At 61.3% G+C, this 14825-nt stretch overlaps 1 protein-coding gene across 3 annotated transcripts in view; it reads right to left on the reverse strand.

Moving 5' to 3' along the window:
* PRKCB (protein kinase C beta) overlaps nucleotides 1-14825 on the reverse strand; it is a 137760-nt gene that overhangs the window by 29209 nt on the left and 93726 nt on the right. For all 3 annotated transcript variants that reach the window (XM_044452572.1, XM_044452571.1, XM_044452573.1), the window contains 4 exons: nucleotides 13414-13570; nucleotides 11901-12035; nucleotides 7137-7233; nucleotides 4249-4395 (listed from right to left, as the gene is read on the reverse strand). In XM_044452572.1, coding sequence (XP_044308507.1) covers nucleotides 4249-4395; nucleotides 7137-7233; nucleotides 11901-12035; nucleotides 13414-13570 — 536 coding nt within the window. The remainder of the gene's footprint in view (nucleotides 1-4248; nucleotides 4396-7136; nucleotides 7234-11900; nucleotides 12036-13413; nucleotides 13571-14825) is intronic.

Here is a 14825-nt window from a genome sequence, read left to right on the forward strand (position 1 = left end):
CCCCCCCCCCCGCCGCCCCACAGCAGAGCAGCGCTTGAGCTGGTCCCAAGCTGGCCGTGCCTCTTGCTCATCCGCCTCTCGCATTTTCAGACAGTCCCAGCAACCTGCAGCTTTATTCATTATAGCAATCGAGTGCTCCGGGGCTTCCTGCCAACTTAATTTTCCATCTTTAATCACATCAACCTGAAGGACGGCTCCTGAGAAATGCCAGTGCCACCCTGCCAATGGTTAAGAGGCTGGGGGAAATAAATACTTTGAAAATAAAGGCTGTCACCCCCACCCACCTGCTCAAAATACAAAGAAACCGGCACACTCCCTGCCGGCAAATCATTTCCCGCACCCAGGAGGCCATGGGTGGGAACGCGCCACGCGAACAACGCCTCCCTGCAGCGGCCCACCCTGTCCTGCCGGAGCCCCCCACTCCACCCGGGAGGCCTAGCTTGGCTTCGGGGTCTCTCTCCCGTGCCCCAGGTCTGAGGGCCGTCTTGGGGAAAAACTGAATCTTGCCCGTGTCCACTAGAAGGTCCAGTGCATTTTACTTTGGGAAAAGAAGGGCAGTGGCTGCTTTGGGAGGCCCACCCCCGGATGGCCAGGGAGGAGGAGACCCAGGGCAGCACCTGCCCAGGGATCCCAAAAGCCGAGCTTTTTCTGGCACATCAAGCAGACCCCTCAGAGCACCGGGGGGATTATGGACGCAGGCAAAACTGGGTGATGAGGCCCCATCCAGCGGCACCAAGGGGCCGAAACGGCACACGGTCAGACATGCACAAGGAGGGAGGAGTAACCAACCCCAGTCCGAACGCTATGCGTTCTCCTCGAGGGATTAAGCCACCCCAAAAACCCCTCCCCACAGATCCCTGCTCAAGCCGCAGAGAGAGGGCTGCACAAATTAGTCGCACAGTTTGTCTCAAAAAAGATTAAACGCAGTTCTGCTGCTATGAAACTAATGCTAAATAAGGACAGCCACAAATAGCTCCGGGTAGCTGCCAGCCAGGCTTCCACCACCTGGCCCACTCCAAAGGCGTGGGACTGCAACGCCCACCATCCCTGGCCCCTCCCTGGCCATGCAGCTGGAGGGGGAAGCTGCTGGCCATGGAAGGCCGCGGGATGTGCACCCGCATGGCCGCCTTTGCCGCTGGACGCCTGTGCATTCCACCCGGCTCCTGTAGCCATGCCCATCCCAGAAAGGGGACACCGGAGGAGCCCCGACTCCGAGTGAGGCCGCATGTCACCGCACGTCCGGCCCCCCACTCCCTGCAGTGATGCAGCTGCAGCAGGCCCCCGCCCCCTTGCCTCCCCTCGCTGCCTCGGATCAGGCGCCTGCTCCCCACCCTGCCTGCCTCCCGTCCTGGGCCTTTGGCAGGGCTGCAAGCACACCTCACTGTCGGGATGCGCAGGCCCAGGCCCTGGCGGCGGCCCTTTCCCCACAACGAGACTGCCTCCGGGCCAGCCAGCCACCCCACACAGGGCGGGGCCTGCCGGGGCCCAGGCCATGAGTGGGGGGCGGCCTGGAGGCCGTCAGCGGCTGCGGCTGGCAAGCACGAGAGGCAGTGCCAGGGGCGTCACCGGCCTCCCGAGCCTGAGGCGAAGGTGCGCGCCCGAGTGCGAGCCCCGCCTGGCTGGGAGCAGCACTGCTCCGGAGGGCACCTCTTCAGCCCAGCACCACGAGCACCACCTGCGCCCCTCCCCACCGTGCCAGCTCTAAGGGGGGCCACCCAGGGGAGCCCCCGACCGCAAAATGGTCCCCTCGCCGAGGCCCCCCGGGGACAACCCTTCCGTCCCTTTGGGGTCAGGCCAAGGCGCCTTCGGTGCTGAGGCGTCCAAGGCGCTCCTGGCTCTCCGCTGCCCGATGGGGACACCCCGCCCGGGGCCGTTCGCAGATCAGCCGCATGCATGAAACAGCTCTCCCGGCTGCTGGGCTCTTTCTGAGTCGTGCATTTCAGAGAATCGTTGCCTTCTTCTAAGCTCCTAGTCCAGAAAATGTTATAAGCCAGCAGAAAGCTGAGCCTTAGCACTACCTGGAGCAGGGGGCAGCCCCTCCCCCCAAATGTGGTGATCCAGCCCCTCCCATCCAATCCCCCCCCCCCCCCAGGGTCTACAGAGACCTTCCACAGATCCCCACAGTGACCCAAGCACCGGCATGGTGCAGGGGGGCATGTCAGGCATTGCCCGGCTTGACCCATCCTGCTGGCAGAAGCAGCCAGGTGCTCCTGCAGCCGCTCTGCCTGGCGCTGCAGCTTCCCAGAGCAGCGCATGCGTGCTGGGGGAATGGAGAGACGGCAGGGTCGACTCCCCCCTCCCCGCCGTCTCGGCACCCCCACAGGTTCCATGACAGATCCTGCCAGCCCAGCCCGGGGCGACCTGTGGCCAGGCTTCCTCCCTCCCCTGAGGCTCCTGTTTGCAATTCATGACCACGCGCTGGCTACACGAGTAGCGCACTAATCCAGCAGACGCAGGGCCTGCTGCCCACGTGTTTCCCTCTGCAGCTCCTGCAGAAATAAGCTCGTTCAGCCAGAACAGCCGCAAATGGCCGCTGCGCTTCACCGGCAACGGAATCGAAGGCGCCCGTTCCTGCAGGGAGGCCGCAAGAGCAGAAATCCACCCCGATCGCTGCGAAGCAGCCTGCGCAAGGGAGGGCACTCCAGGGCCGGGGTGCGCCGCCGTGGGAGCTGTCCCTCCAGAGCCCGTTTTGTGTGGCGCCCTGGGCTCTCTCCTTTCCACCCCTCTGCCTTTTCAGCGCTGCCTCCAACCGTGGCCCATGAGTCACCCGGGACGGGGGCCACCGTCCCACTGGGGGCCAGGGCAGGAGCTCTTCTCGGCACGCCGGCCGAGCACGGAGCTGCCGGCTTCTGGCCCTCGGCAGCTGCCCCAGCGGGAGGAGCAGGCTGGACGAGGCGGGCCGCCGCGCTGCCCCCGCGTCGCTGGCTGGGCAGGGAGCTGCCTCTGTCCGGACCAGCCCGGCCAGCTCCCCGGGCCACAAGGGCCCTCAGCCCATCCAGGAGGGGCCACGCCGAGGCCCCCTGCAAGAGCAGCCCTGCAAGTCGGGGTGGGCCCGGGACCCACGTGTGGGGCAGAGGCGGCCTTCTGGAGTAGGAAGGGATGCTCTGAGTGACCACGAGCCAGGATGGGAAACAAACCGCGCTGCAGCCCCGCAGGGGTGCAGGCGGCCACTGTGGGCTGGAAGCCAAGCCGTGGTCCTCGCACGCCCGCTGCCCTCTGGTGCAGCACAGACGGAGCGAAACCCGCCGGCACCATCCAGCCTGCCCGGCGAAGCCCACCCCTTAATCTGGCTGCAACGCTGCAGTCCCTGCTGTCGGCCCAGCAACCTCGCAGGGCCGGCGTTGTCTTTCTTCAGACTTCCGCTTATATGCCACCTACTACCAAAGTCTCAAGGCACCTTACAATAAAAGATAAATATACATATAACAATGAATAAAGAATAAAACTTCATCATCAAAATGTAAAACCTAACCAAGTCACAACAGAGCTAGCAGTGAGAAGCGGGCAGGATCAATTGCTAGAAAAGATATTAAAAGGGAACGCTTCTGCCTGGCGCTGAAACAGCAACACAGACGGTGCCAGGCGGATGCCCTGGGGAGGCTCTTCCAGAGGCAAGGAGCAGGCGCTGAGAAGGCCCTTCGACTCTTTGCCATCCCTCTCACCCCTCTGAGGGGTGGCTCCTTGAGAAGGGCCTCCTAGCCAGATCTTAAAGGACGGGCGAGTTCCTATGAAGGCAGGCAGTCCTTCAGGTAGCCAGGCCCTAAGCTCTATACATCCCAACAAGCCCCTTGCATTGCTCCGTCCAGAAGCTGCAGACCGGGCACGCCTTGACCGCAATGCGATGATACGCCTTCCCCACACACCCCTGCGCCGGTGTGGAAGAGCTCTCTCACCCACAGAGGAAAGCACTTTTGCACAGGGCGGCGCCACGCTCAGGACTCGGACATCCGGATGAGAGAGCCGCTGCTCCTGAGTGAGGCCTCTTGGCCCTTTGCTGCCCCGTGGAGGCTGGGAAGGTTCTGTCTCCATTGATCCCAAGCTCAGCCTCTGCTCCGAGCTGCCCTCCGAGCGGCCGCCTACGCGGAGCAGTTCGAGCCACGGTGCTGGAGAAGCGCAGAGAGCAGCGAGAGGCTCTGCCCCCCAGGACCTACGTGCTCGGGAAAAGCGGCCGCGGGGGCAGCTGGATGGGGCACGAGCCCGGCCGGCCCTCCCCTCACCCCACACTGGCAGGTGGCGCGGGCGACCCACCTTCCCGAAGCTGCCTTTGCCCAGCACCATCAGGAAGTTGAAGTCAGACAGCTTCATGCGGTCCCGGTTCCCGTTGTTGTCGAACTTGGAGACTGCGTTGGACGGCTTCTCCTCCACCGCCTTTGATCCGGGGCCAATCCTTGCTCTCTGAAAGGGAAAGGCCTTCATTTTTAAGGAGCGAGGGGAGCCGACGGACGGTTCCCTGGAGAAAGGGGATTTCAGCTCATGTCCCAGCTCCAGCGCTGTGCACACCCAAGGGCCTCTTCAAACGTTCTGGAGAAGGATAGGGGAGACCCTGAGGTGCCGAGTGGGCCAACTCGGCACAACGAACTGCCACAGAAAATGAATCCATCATCCTTCTCCCCTCTGAAGAGGAGGAGACGCTGAGGAAGTGCTGCTTGATAGGTGCGATATCTCAGAGCAGCAGGTAAACGGGAGGTGCTGCTCCAGAGCTGCCCCTGCCCAGCTGCTTTGCCAGCTCCCCCCCCCCCCCACTGCTTCCTCCCCTTGCACTCACGCGCAAGCTTCCATCTTAATGGGTTTGCTGGCCAGCCTTCCAGCATCCCTTCCCAAGCAAGGGAATGGTGCGCAGCAGTGCTCCAGGAGAGCACTCCAGGTGGGCGAGGCGGGGCTCACCTGCACCACAGTGGCCAAAAGCAGCTGCTCTGTTGGACTCGGAAGGTGGCGAACTGGAGCCAGGAAAAAAAGGGGGTGGCCAGAGAACGGGGCGCCTCTGCCAGCCTTTCTCTCCGAGCAACAGATCCACCTTGCACACAGCGGTGAGGAGGGAGCTCTGCGTGCCCACTGGACGGAGGGAGGGCCAAACTGGGGCAGCATTATTTGCAGGTTTCGCCTTGATGGCTTGTCCGGAAAATTAAGTCCGTCGAGGGAAGGGGCCAGCTGGCTTGGGGCATGGTGCGAAGAGGCAGCGCCAGCCGACGGCCCCTGCCCGGCCTCGCCTGCCCTCTGCCTTGCTGGTGCAGCCTTGACTGGCCCCGCTGGAGGGGGCTCCTGGCGGTGTGAGGCAGGGCCGGGCCGGGCCGGGCCGTCCGACCCTTCACAAAGACACCACTGCTCCTTCTCACTCTGCACGCCCCATGGCGATGGCAGTGTGTTCCCTTCTTCCAGCTTCCCATGTTATCTGGAAGCAGTCTGCAGCCTGGAAATCTGAGCACCGTTTTAAAAATTCATCTGAGCAGCCCAGCCTGCCCCGGCACGGCCAAAGCACGCCTGCACCGCCTCACCTCCGCTCCACACTCCTCCACGGTCTGGTGGCTCGCTAATTTACTGGCTCGCAAGGAGTTATACGGCAGAGGAAGAGAGCGAGAGAGAGCCTTGCCTCATAATTTATTCCTTTCAATTCCTGAAAAAACATGCCACCTTGCCGGAGCCTGCCCGCAGCTCCACCACACGAGGCCATCAAGCCGATCCTGGGGGCCAGCTGGGACGGGCTTGGGGGCCGGGGGCCAGGCCTGCTGCCTGGCACAAGCCCTTCCTCCACCTCCGTCTGGAATGCCCTTTGCACTTCCATTCTGGGATGAGGACCAGGGTGGGTTTCCCTGTGGCTAAGCTGAAGCACAGGCACCGCACAGCAGCTCCCTTGCAGGTGTTGGAAGTTAAGGACCCCACAAAGAGCAGATCGGGGGGGGGGGGACTCCTTGGAGGCGCGACTGGCAGCATGGAGCAACTGCCGTTCAATATGCGGGGCACTGCGGGCGGGTTAACTGGGGCTCAGGGCAGATGGGCCTCAGGCCCCCCAGGCAAAAAGGTTCCGCTTTCCTTGGAAATGCTCAGAAGCCTCTGGGTTGAATGCAGGTCGTGCCACAGCTCCCCTCGCACCATTGTGGGCCTGCTCAGAAAAGCCTTAAATGGAGGCGTTGGGGGGTGGGGGTGAAGCAGGATCGTGTCCAGGGATTCCCCAGGCCCAGTTCCCAGGATTCTTTGTGAGCATCCATGATGCTTAAGCTCCGACTGGTGCCTCCTGAGGCTAAGTGGGCATCTTTCCAAACTGAAGTGAGCCCAGAACAAACCTTCAGGCCCATATCGAGAAACACGGGCAGAGCTTCTTCCTTCGTTAGGCTCTGCCCAAAGACCGGTTGTGACTGGTGGGGCAGCGGCGCAGGGACGGGCTTCTCCCACACGGGGCTCCACTCACTGTGCTCTGCCCAGGAGGCAAGGATGGGTGGGGGGCAGCCCTTCCTCCGAAATCACCTGGCTGCGGGATCAGGATTTCACCTGCACCTGCCGAGCCCGCACCTGCCCTCCTGGCCCTCGGCAGGCTTTGTGCCAGGGGCTGCCTCTGTGCCGCGTGCCGCTTTCACACATGCTTCTCCCCCAGTTTAGAGGGGATGGGAAGCCAACCGGTCCCCCATGACTCCTGCGCGGCATGGGCCACTGCATCGCTGCTGGAAGCGCTCCAGCTCCAGGGCGTCTGAGGCTGCCCGCGACTTTCCCAGGAACGGTCCACGGGGAACGGTCTCGGAAGCATTCTAAGCTGGGCCATTTCGCAAAGTGCCCGAAGGCCGTCCAGGCGGACCGTGGCCCCCCGTGAGGGCCCCCACAGCTGCCCACGGCAGAGGCGACCCCCGCGTGGGAGCCCTTCGCAGAGCCCGGCTTCTGCCGTCTGGGGCCGCGAGACCACAGCGCAGACGCCATGCTTCCAGCAGGGGCCGCCCGGGCCGGCGCCCCCCTGTTGGCCGCTCCGAGCGCGGGGAGCTGCGGGCCAGGAGCGAGGCTGCGGCAGGCAGCCTGGAGGGGCTCTCGGGTGAGAGAAGCCCAGAATGGGGGCACCCCTGAAGCCCCATCGCGTGCCGCCTGCAAAGGAAGCCAGCAGGTGACCCTCCGACGGGCAGCGCACGCCACAGAAGAGCCCCCGAGGGGCTACTCACCTCGAACTTCTGCCTGAGCTCTTCGTTGCCCTCCTCTCCCTCGGGTGGAACCGGGACGTTGAAGTACTCGCCCTCCTCCTGGCTCAGCAGCTTGAACCTGCACACAGAGGAGTGAGAAGCCACCTGGCCAGAGCCGGCGGCCGAGGCGGCCCCACATGGCTGTCCAGGGCCAGCGTGCTCCGTGGGGGCGGCCTCCTGCCGTGCACGCGGGGGCACTGCTGGGCGAGAGCCGAGACCTCCCTCGCGCCCACACCCAGCCACACGGGCTCTTGCTGCCGTCCCCCGTTCACAGGACAGTGTTGCGGTGCCTGGGGGAAGCCGACAGCACCCCCCCTTCAGACGCACTGAAAGCAGAAAGCGGGAAGGGGGAAGCATGCCTGGCACAGCCAGGGCAGGGTGAGTCACTTCGGGGGGGGGGGAGGCCGCTCTGCAAGGCGGGGGGGCAATGGCAGAGGAGGCAGGGACCGGATTCTGCAGAAAGCCCCCTCAAGGGAGCCAAGGGGGCTGTGGACCCCAGTCAAGGGCTGGCTTCCCGCCCCCAGTCCTGCTTTGACTCCTGTCCCCAGCGCCCCCACCCAGCCAGCGGGAAGCCACGGGCTGCTGCAGAAGAGCCAGCCGGGGGCTGCTTGGGGGAAGAGGGCTGCCTGGTAAAGAGCCGCCCGGAGAAGGAGAATGACGGGGTCGCGAGCCAGGGGAGGGGGGAGCGGGCCGGGGCAGAATTGGCAGACTCTGGAGCCCGGCTGCGCCACGCAGCCCCATCAGGTGTGGGCCACAGCCGGGAGCCAGGCAGTGGCTGGTAGGGAGGCCACGGCTCAGCCGAGCCACCTGGGAACCGGCGGGCCGCGCACTCCTCACGGACAGCTGCTTGCCGAGAGCAGCTCCGTCCATGAGGGCGGCAGGCCGAAGCGGCTCCCTTGCAGGTCCAAGTGGCCACCGCAAACCGCTCTGTTGGGGTTGCACTATGGGATGCTTCCCCTAAAAGGCTCGGCCCCAAACCAGCACGCAGAAGAGCGGGAGCACTGGAGCAGCCACCTCCGGCTCTGAGCCAGGACGGCCACGGGGAGCTGTGCACGCAGCACCCGCGGGGCACAGGGGTCTCCCAGTGAAAGGGGGTCAGAAACCCGGCCTGCAGCTGGAGGGCAGAACGAGCCATTCTCTGAGGCATGTGGCAGTTTCTGCTGCCTCAGACTAAGCTCAGCCCCATCAATGGGCTCGCGGGAGCTGTTGATCCGCAGAGCGGAGCGAACGGGCTCAGCTGCCTTTCTCCCTTTGCTGAAGCCCCTTGGAAATGAAAAATGCAAAGAAGACGCCCTCATCCCAGAGCTGATCTTAGCCAAACGCTGTGACAAGGAGAATTACTTAGATCTCCATTTACTGACTTTAAAAAATGCAACAAGGAGCTTTTTACCATATTTTACATGCTTTTTAAAGCGCACTAATGTTCCTGGTGGAGCTGAGCTAGAGGAAACTTGACAGGTGGCTACAAGCGCTTAAATGACATTTGCGATGGCTTTTCTTTCCCGGGGGCGGCCAGTGGGTGGGTGGGCAGGCCAGTTTCATGGTCTGCTACAGAGCCATAGAACCACAGAAGAGCAGAGCTGGAAGGGTCCAGAGGGCCACCTGCTCAGGGCAGGACTCCGAATTAAACCATCCCTCCCAGGGGGCTTCCAGCTGCACCTTGGATGCCTCCGGGTGGGAGAGACCACTGCCTCCCCATGTCGTTGGTTCCACTGTCGTACTGCTCTCCCTCCTAAGATCCAGCTGGAATCTGGCTTCCCATAACTTGAGCCCATTTTTCTGTGCCCTTTACTCTGGAATGATCAGGAAGCGATCCTGCCCTTCCCCTTTGTGACAGCCTTTCAAGTACTTGTCAAGTGCTATCACATCTCCCTTTAGTCTTCTCAAGGCTAAACGTGCCCAGTTCTCTCAAGCTCTCCTTATGGGGCTTTGTTTCCAGTCCCCGGGTCATCCCTGTTACCCTCCCCCAAACCCTTTCCAGCCTGCCTGCATCTCTCCTAAACGGTGGTGCCCAGAACTGGATGCAGGACTCCAGATGAGGCCTGACCAGTGTGGAGTAAAAGGGAGGTAGGACTTCACGGGATTTGGAAGTGATGCTTCTGTTAATGTAGCTTAAAATAGCATTTGCCCTTTTTGCAGCCACATCACATGGTTGACTCATTCAGCTTGGGATCCTCAAGCATTCCAAGATCCGTCTCACTCGCACTATTGCTGAGCCAAGTGTTCTCTGTCTTGCCATGATGCATCGGGTTCCTTTTTCCCAGGTGCAGAACTTGGCACTTGTCCCCCCTGAACGCCATTCTGTGGCTTCCAGCCCAGCACCCCAGCCTGTCAGGATCACCTTGGATCTTCCTTCTGGGGGGTGGGGGGGAGCCAGTGCCATGGTCTGCCACACATTCAAAGGATGCAGAGGACCCCAGAGGTGCCAGTTGCCCACAGACGCCCAGCCACATGTCTGCATGTGGCATTGCTCTGCTCTTCTGAGAGGCAATGGGATTTCAGGCGCCCATCTGCTCCACAATGGGGCATTTCCCAAAGGGTGCAGAACCAGCTTTCATCCAGTACTGGCTCCCCTTCATGGCTGCAACCACCAGTGAAATTCTAATTCTTTAAGTGGCTTGGAAGTCCACCCACAAGGCAAAGATAAATCAACCATTTAATCAGTTTATCAGTCACCCTATAGCTCAAGCTCTCAGGATGGCATATGCAATGCAAACACAATGACCAACTGCAGACAACACACCTCTGACGTGGCACTCTACAAAGGGGCGACATTAGCTGATGCTACCAAGCCCTCGATAGCCAATGTACTTCATGTTACATACCAATAGTTGCACTTTTGCTAAGCACCAACGTACTGCACAAGCACTGAACTGCTCAGGGGGCAGAACCCCCCACTCCCCTGGTCTGGAAGCTGCAGCTCTGAATCACGACCCCGAAAGGCGGGTGTTTCATTTGACAAGGAAGCGGCCCCATGGCTTTCCAGTTCTTCACCAGCTGTCCACATGCGAGGGTACAGTGGATTGTGTGGGAGCGTTAGCTAAAGCCAGCCTGCTCGCGGGAATCAGGAGCGACAGAATGAAAATTAAAGGCTGTTTCCGGCTGCAGGAGATAAGGCTGAAGCAGGCAGCCCAGCCCTCCTCCGCTCAGGGCCCCTTGCGTCATCCTGCTCGGCTGTCATTATCTGCTTTGCACGGTGCTTTGCTGCGGGAAAACCTTCCCGAGTCGTTTCATTTGCCTCATCCGCAGATGCTGCCTGAAGGGGTTCGGTGGGTGGGCGAGGAAGGACATCTGGTGTACCCAGTTGGTGCAGTGCCTGTAACTCTTCCAGAGCCAGCCTGCGCAGAAGCGGATGGGAGGGCTGAGCCGCCAGTCCACCCAGGGCAAGCGACCCTGTGCCCCCTTCGAGGCAGCCTCCTTGGAAGAAGCATGGGGGGGCGTGGAACCACCGCTCACAGGGCTCAGTACGCAGCCCTCTCCTGGTCAAATCCCGCAGCTGAGGCATTTCCAGCACCTGCTGGGGTGGGGGTTGCCTTCCCGTGAAGGCATTTCAGAGGGAAGAGGCGGAGGGCTGCTTGGACCGGGTCGCTCCAACCTCCTCTTTCCCCCCATCTCCTCCGAGGTCATATTCTCAACCTCGGAGAGGCAGCTGCCACAGGTCCTTCCATGCTGGCTGTGAGAAGGAGAGGGACAGATCCCCGCGCCCACATCTGAGGTTCCCACCATTTCTGATCTAGCATTCCTATAGCATTATCTGGGTGCCCCAGGACTGCTTCCTGAGTTTACTCTTTAAAAATGTATTTGATTTGTACCCTGCTTTTCTACCCAGCACAACTGTAAAAAACTAATGTAAAACAGTAATAAAACAAATGCATTAAGGGAAAATTAAATAGCAGTAGGAGAGCAAAACCGCTCCCAGCCCAAGAGACCCGGTGTGTGCCAAAGCCCAGTGAAGCAGCGGGACAGCAGAGCGAGCCGCCCCAGCAGAGGGTCCCACAGCCGGGAGCAGCGTGGCAAGGGACGCAGAAAGAGGGAAACAGGCCGAGTCAGGAGGGGCCTCCCCGGGCCCCCCTGCTCTGCCCCCTGGCTCCAGCCGCCTCCACTCAGTTTTGCGTTCCCGGAGTCCAGGCTCCCGGTGAAAAGGCCCAGGGTTCGTGGGACGCTTGCCAGGAATGTCCCACATGCCGTGCAAGCGGCATCATTTGCATGCCTGCCCCTGCCGCCATGGGAAAGATGGCTGGCCACTGGGAGCGGTGCTGGGGAGGGCTGCTGGTTGCACAAAGGGGGCCCGCCAGTGTCTGTGGACATCCGCTTGGCTCGGCTCCCTTTGCAGGAGAGGAAGTCTGCAGATTCCGGAGGGACAGATTCCGAAAGGGATTGCCCCAACCCCAGTCAATGCCATCACCAAGATGGCGCCGGGCTGGAAGCTTCTGCCCCTGCAGTTCCGGCCACACCCTGGCACCAACCCGCTGCTTCTGCCTGCCTCTGCACACGTTCACAGCAGCAGCCAGAATGGTGTACGGATTCTACAAATTATTCCAGAATTTGGGCAGAGCAAAATGAATCCCTGACACATCTAAGAGGGACCTAAGAATTCCGCTGGCCAAAATACCCGCGTAACACGTGCAAGTGCTTCTCACCCGCGTCTCCTCTCCCCGCCGCGCCTTCCTTGCGACGGCAGCAGGGGCTTCCCCACTTTGCTCAAGCCCCCTGGGCCGGGGGCCCTTCGAGACGAGCGCGCCTTACCAGCCATCCACACCGGCTTTCTGCAGCTCCGAGATTCCGAAGGAGAGCGACCCCATGAAGTCGTTCCTGCTGGTCAGGTCCCAGTCCCAAATCTCCACAGACAGCCTCCTGTCCTTGTCAGACTCCTTCAGCTGGCTGAGGAAAGCAGAGTGAGGGGAAAGCGGGGTGAGAAGGCCCCCGCCTCCGGGGAGGACGCTCTGCAGGGCCGCCGCCTCACGAGGGCATCCCAAGCAGCGGCGTCCATGCAGGGCAGGGTGTGCTTCGGTGCCCACGTGGGGCGCAGCTGTGCTCTGCGTCTCCCGACAGCGCCTCCTCCTCCCAGTGGAAGCCGCTAGAAGGACCCTGCCACTGAAACGCACAGCTTGGATTAAGGTGAGCCGCATGTGGTGCTTCTGAGCTGGCAGGGACCAGGAGCATCGCTTGACGGTTACCTCACGGCAAATCGAGCAGCCCGCATGCTACAGAAGCACAGGGCAGGGGTGGGCGTCACACACGGCCCTGGGCCGGCCTCAGAGGTCCCCTGCTGACCTGGCGGAATGCGACAACCTCACCCAGGCAGAAGCCGAGGGGGCCAGCGGGCGGCGGGGGTGGGCTCGCGCAGGGACTGGGCCCGCTCCCCCGACCAAGAGCCTTCCAGGGCCGTGGATGCAGATCCTGACTCCGTGCAGGAGGAGGGATTAGACCCGGCAGGGGAGGTGCCCCGGGCAGAGGAGCTGGCGACCAGCCAGGCGCTCGCTGGGGATCAGACCGCTCCCAGCGCTGCGGGGACAGTCAGTGAGCGCGCCGATGTGGCCTGGCGGGGGCGCCCAGCATCAGCCCTCCGAGGGCGGGCCGCCAAGGGAAGGGGCGGAGCAGGGCAGCCTGGCCGCCAAGCGGGAGCCCCATTTGCAGGCGTGATTTGGACGGGCGAGGGGAGATGGCTTGACCCGTGTCCTCCCGCCACAGCCCCCGCATGGCCAGTGCTCCGGCTCCTCTCGTGAGCCTCAGCGCCCGCCTCGCTGCTTGGCGCCCACGTATGACGCCTTTTGGTCGAAAGGCCTTGGTGCTGGTCGCAGAGCACCACGCACGCAACGCGGAGGGACTGCCACGCGCTGCATGAGGGGCATGGGCTCCGCCACCCAGCCAGGGCCCCCTCCCTGGTCCTCTGGGCCAAGGGTCCGGGTAAGGGCAGAGGAACGGGCGGCCAACCCACACACCCTCCCCAGCTTCTGCCTTTATGAAGAAGCAGGGGAACAGAGCGAGTCAGAGCGGGTCTTCGGGGCCACCTAGTCTGACCCCCGGCTCCAGCCGGCTCCGCTTGCGACGTGCCTGCCATGCCCATGTCCAGCCCGTCTCTGAACCCCCTCACCGGTGGGGCCTCAACCGCCCCCGGGGAAGCCCATTCCACACCCCTGGGGTCCAAACTGTCCAGAAGCGCTTCCTGGCACCCAAATCGAGCCTTGAAAGGAGGCTGAAAGAATCCCAAGAAGCAATGGAACCAGATGCCCCGGCGGTAGCGCTTGGCTGTACTCACAATTTAAACGTCTCATTCCACTCAGGGTTCAACGAACATTTGATGGTTTTTGTCTTCTGTTTGCTCTCACTTTTTGGGTCAGGTATAAGCTTGAGTTTCACATACGGGTCTGACAAGCCATTGGGATCCATAGGAACTAGATTCTTAGCATCTCGTACTGGAAAGAGAAAAGAAAGGCTAAACTGAGAAGGGTCCAGGCACCCACTCCTTCCCCATGCACGTGCGGAAGACCTAGTGGGCCCCACTCCCGGGTCGCAGTCCTTGCACCAGCGGGTCGTAGGCCAGCCTCTGGGGACACGCCTGCTGGCCCAGGGGAGCTAGGCGAGACCACGAACCACGTGCAGCAGAACGAAGGGGCCACGCTGGGCACGCTAGACAGGGGAAGGGCTGCAGCACCCCAAGCTCGGGCCTGCTGGAGGCTGGAGGCCCTTCTCCTGTCCGGACATGCGCAGGATTGGGCCTTGAATGTGGGAGGAGGGTTTTCCATTTCCCATTTGCACGCCTGTGTGCAGCTTAATCCGGCACCTTGGCCCCGCCCTTCGCCCTGGTTCTCTTCTTCCCCACCATCCTCCTTCATCAGTCCCTCTTGTGTTTTCATTTTTTATTTGAAGTATTTTCAGTGATATGTTGTACTGTGTTGATACTCTGAGTTACCTGAGGAGAAGCTTGTCAAATCTAAATGAAATTAAGTCAAATTTAAATTAAAGTAAAGGGGACTAAATCAGAGTCTCCAGATTGTTGATTTCAGCCCATACAAATTATGCTCCAAGGGTCACAACGGACACTGCCAGTGGTCAACTGGGCAAACATAACTTATCTGGAGGGATTTGCCATGCAGACTGCAGCCCGGGCATTGCCAGAGCAGGCGAAGGGCCACCGCGGCTGGGGAGGAAAGGTGGGCTCACAGAGCACAGCAGGGAAGGGAGCCTTGCCGGGCTGGCCTGCCCTGAGGCAGAACGTGAAGAGGAACCGAAGAGCCTCTTGATGCAGGTGAAGGAGGAGAGCGCAAAAGTTGGCTGGGAACTCAGCATCAAGAAAACTAAGACCATGGCATCCGGTCCTCTCACTTCCTGGCAAATAGATGGGGAAGAAATGGAGGTAGTGACAGATTTTCTTTTCCTGGGCTCCAAAATCACCGCAGGTGGGGACTGCAGCCAAGAAATTAAAAGACACTTGCTCCTGGGGAGGAAAGCTATGGCAAATCTACACAGCATTCTAAAAAGCAGAGACATCACCCTGCCAACAAAAGTGTGTATAGTCAAGGCTATGGTTTTCCCAGTTGCAATGTATGGCTGTGAAAGCTGGACCATAAGGAAGACTGAGCGCAAAAGGATTGAGGCCTTTGAACTGTGGTGCTGGAGGAGACTCCTGCGAGTCCCTTGGACCACAAGGCGATCAAACCGGTCAGTCCT

This window comes from Varanus komodoensis, unplaced genomic scaffold, assembly GCF_004798865.1.
Source record: "Varanus komodoensis strain SLA01 unplaced genomic scaffold, ASM479886v1 scaffold73, whole genome shotgun sequence".
Lineage (NCBI taxonomy): Eukaryota > Metazoa > Chordata > Lepidosauria > Squamata > Varanidae > Varanus > Varanus komodoensis.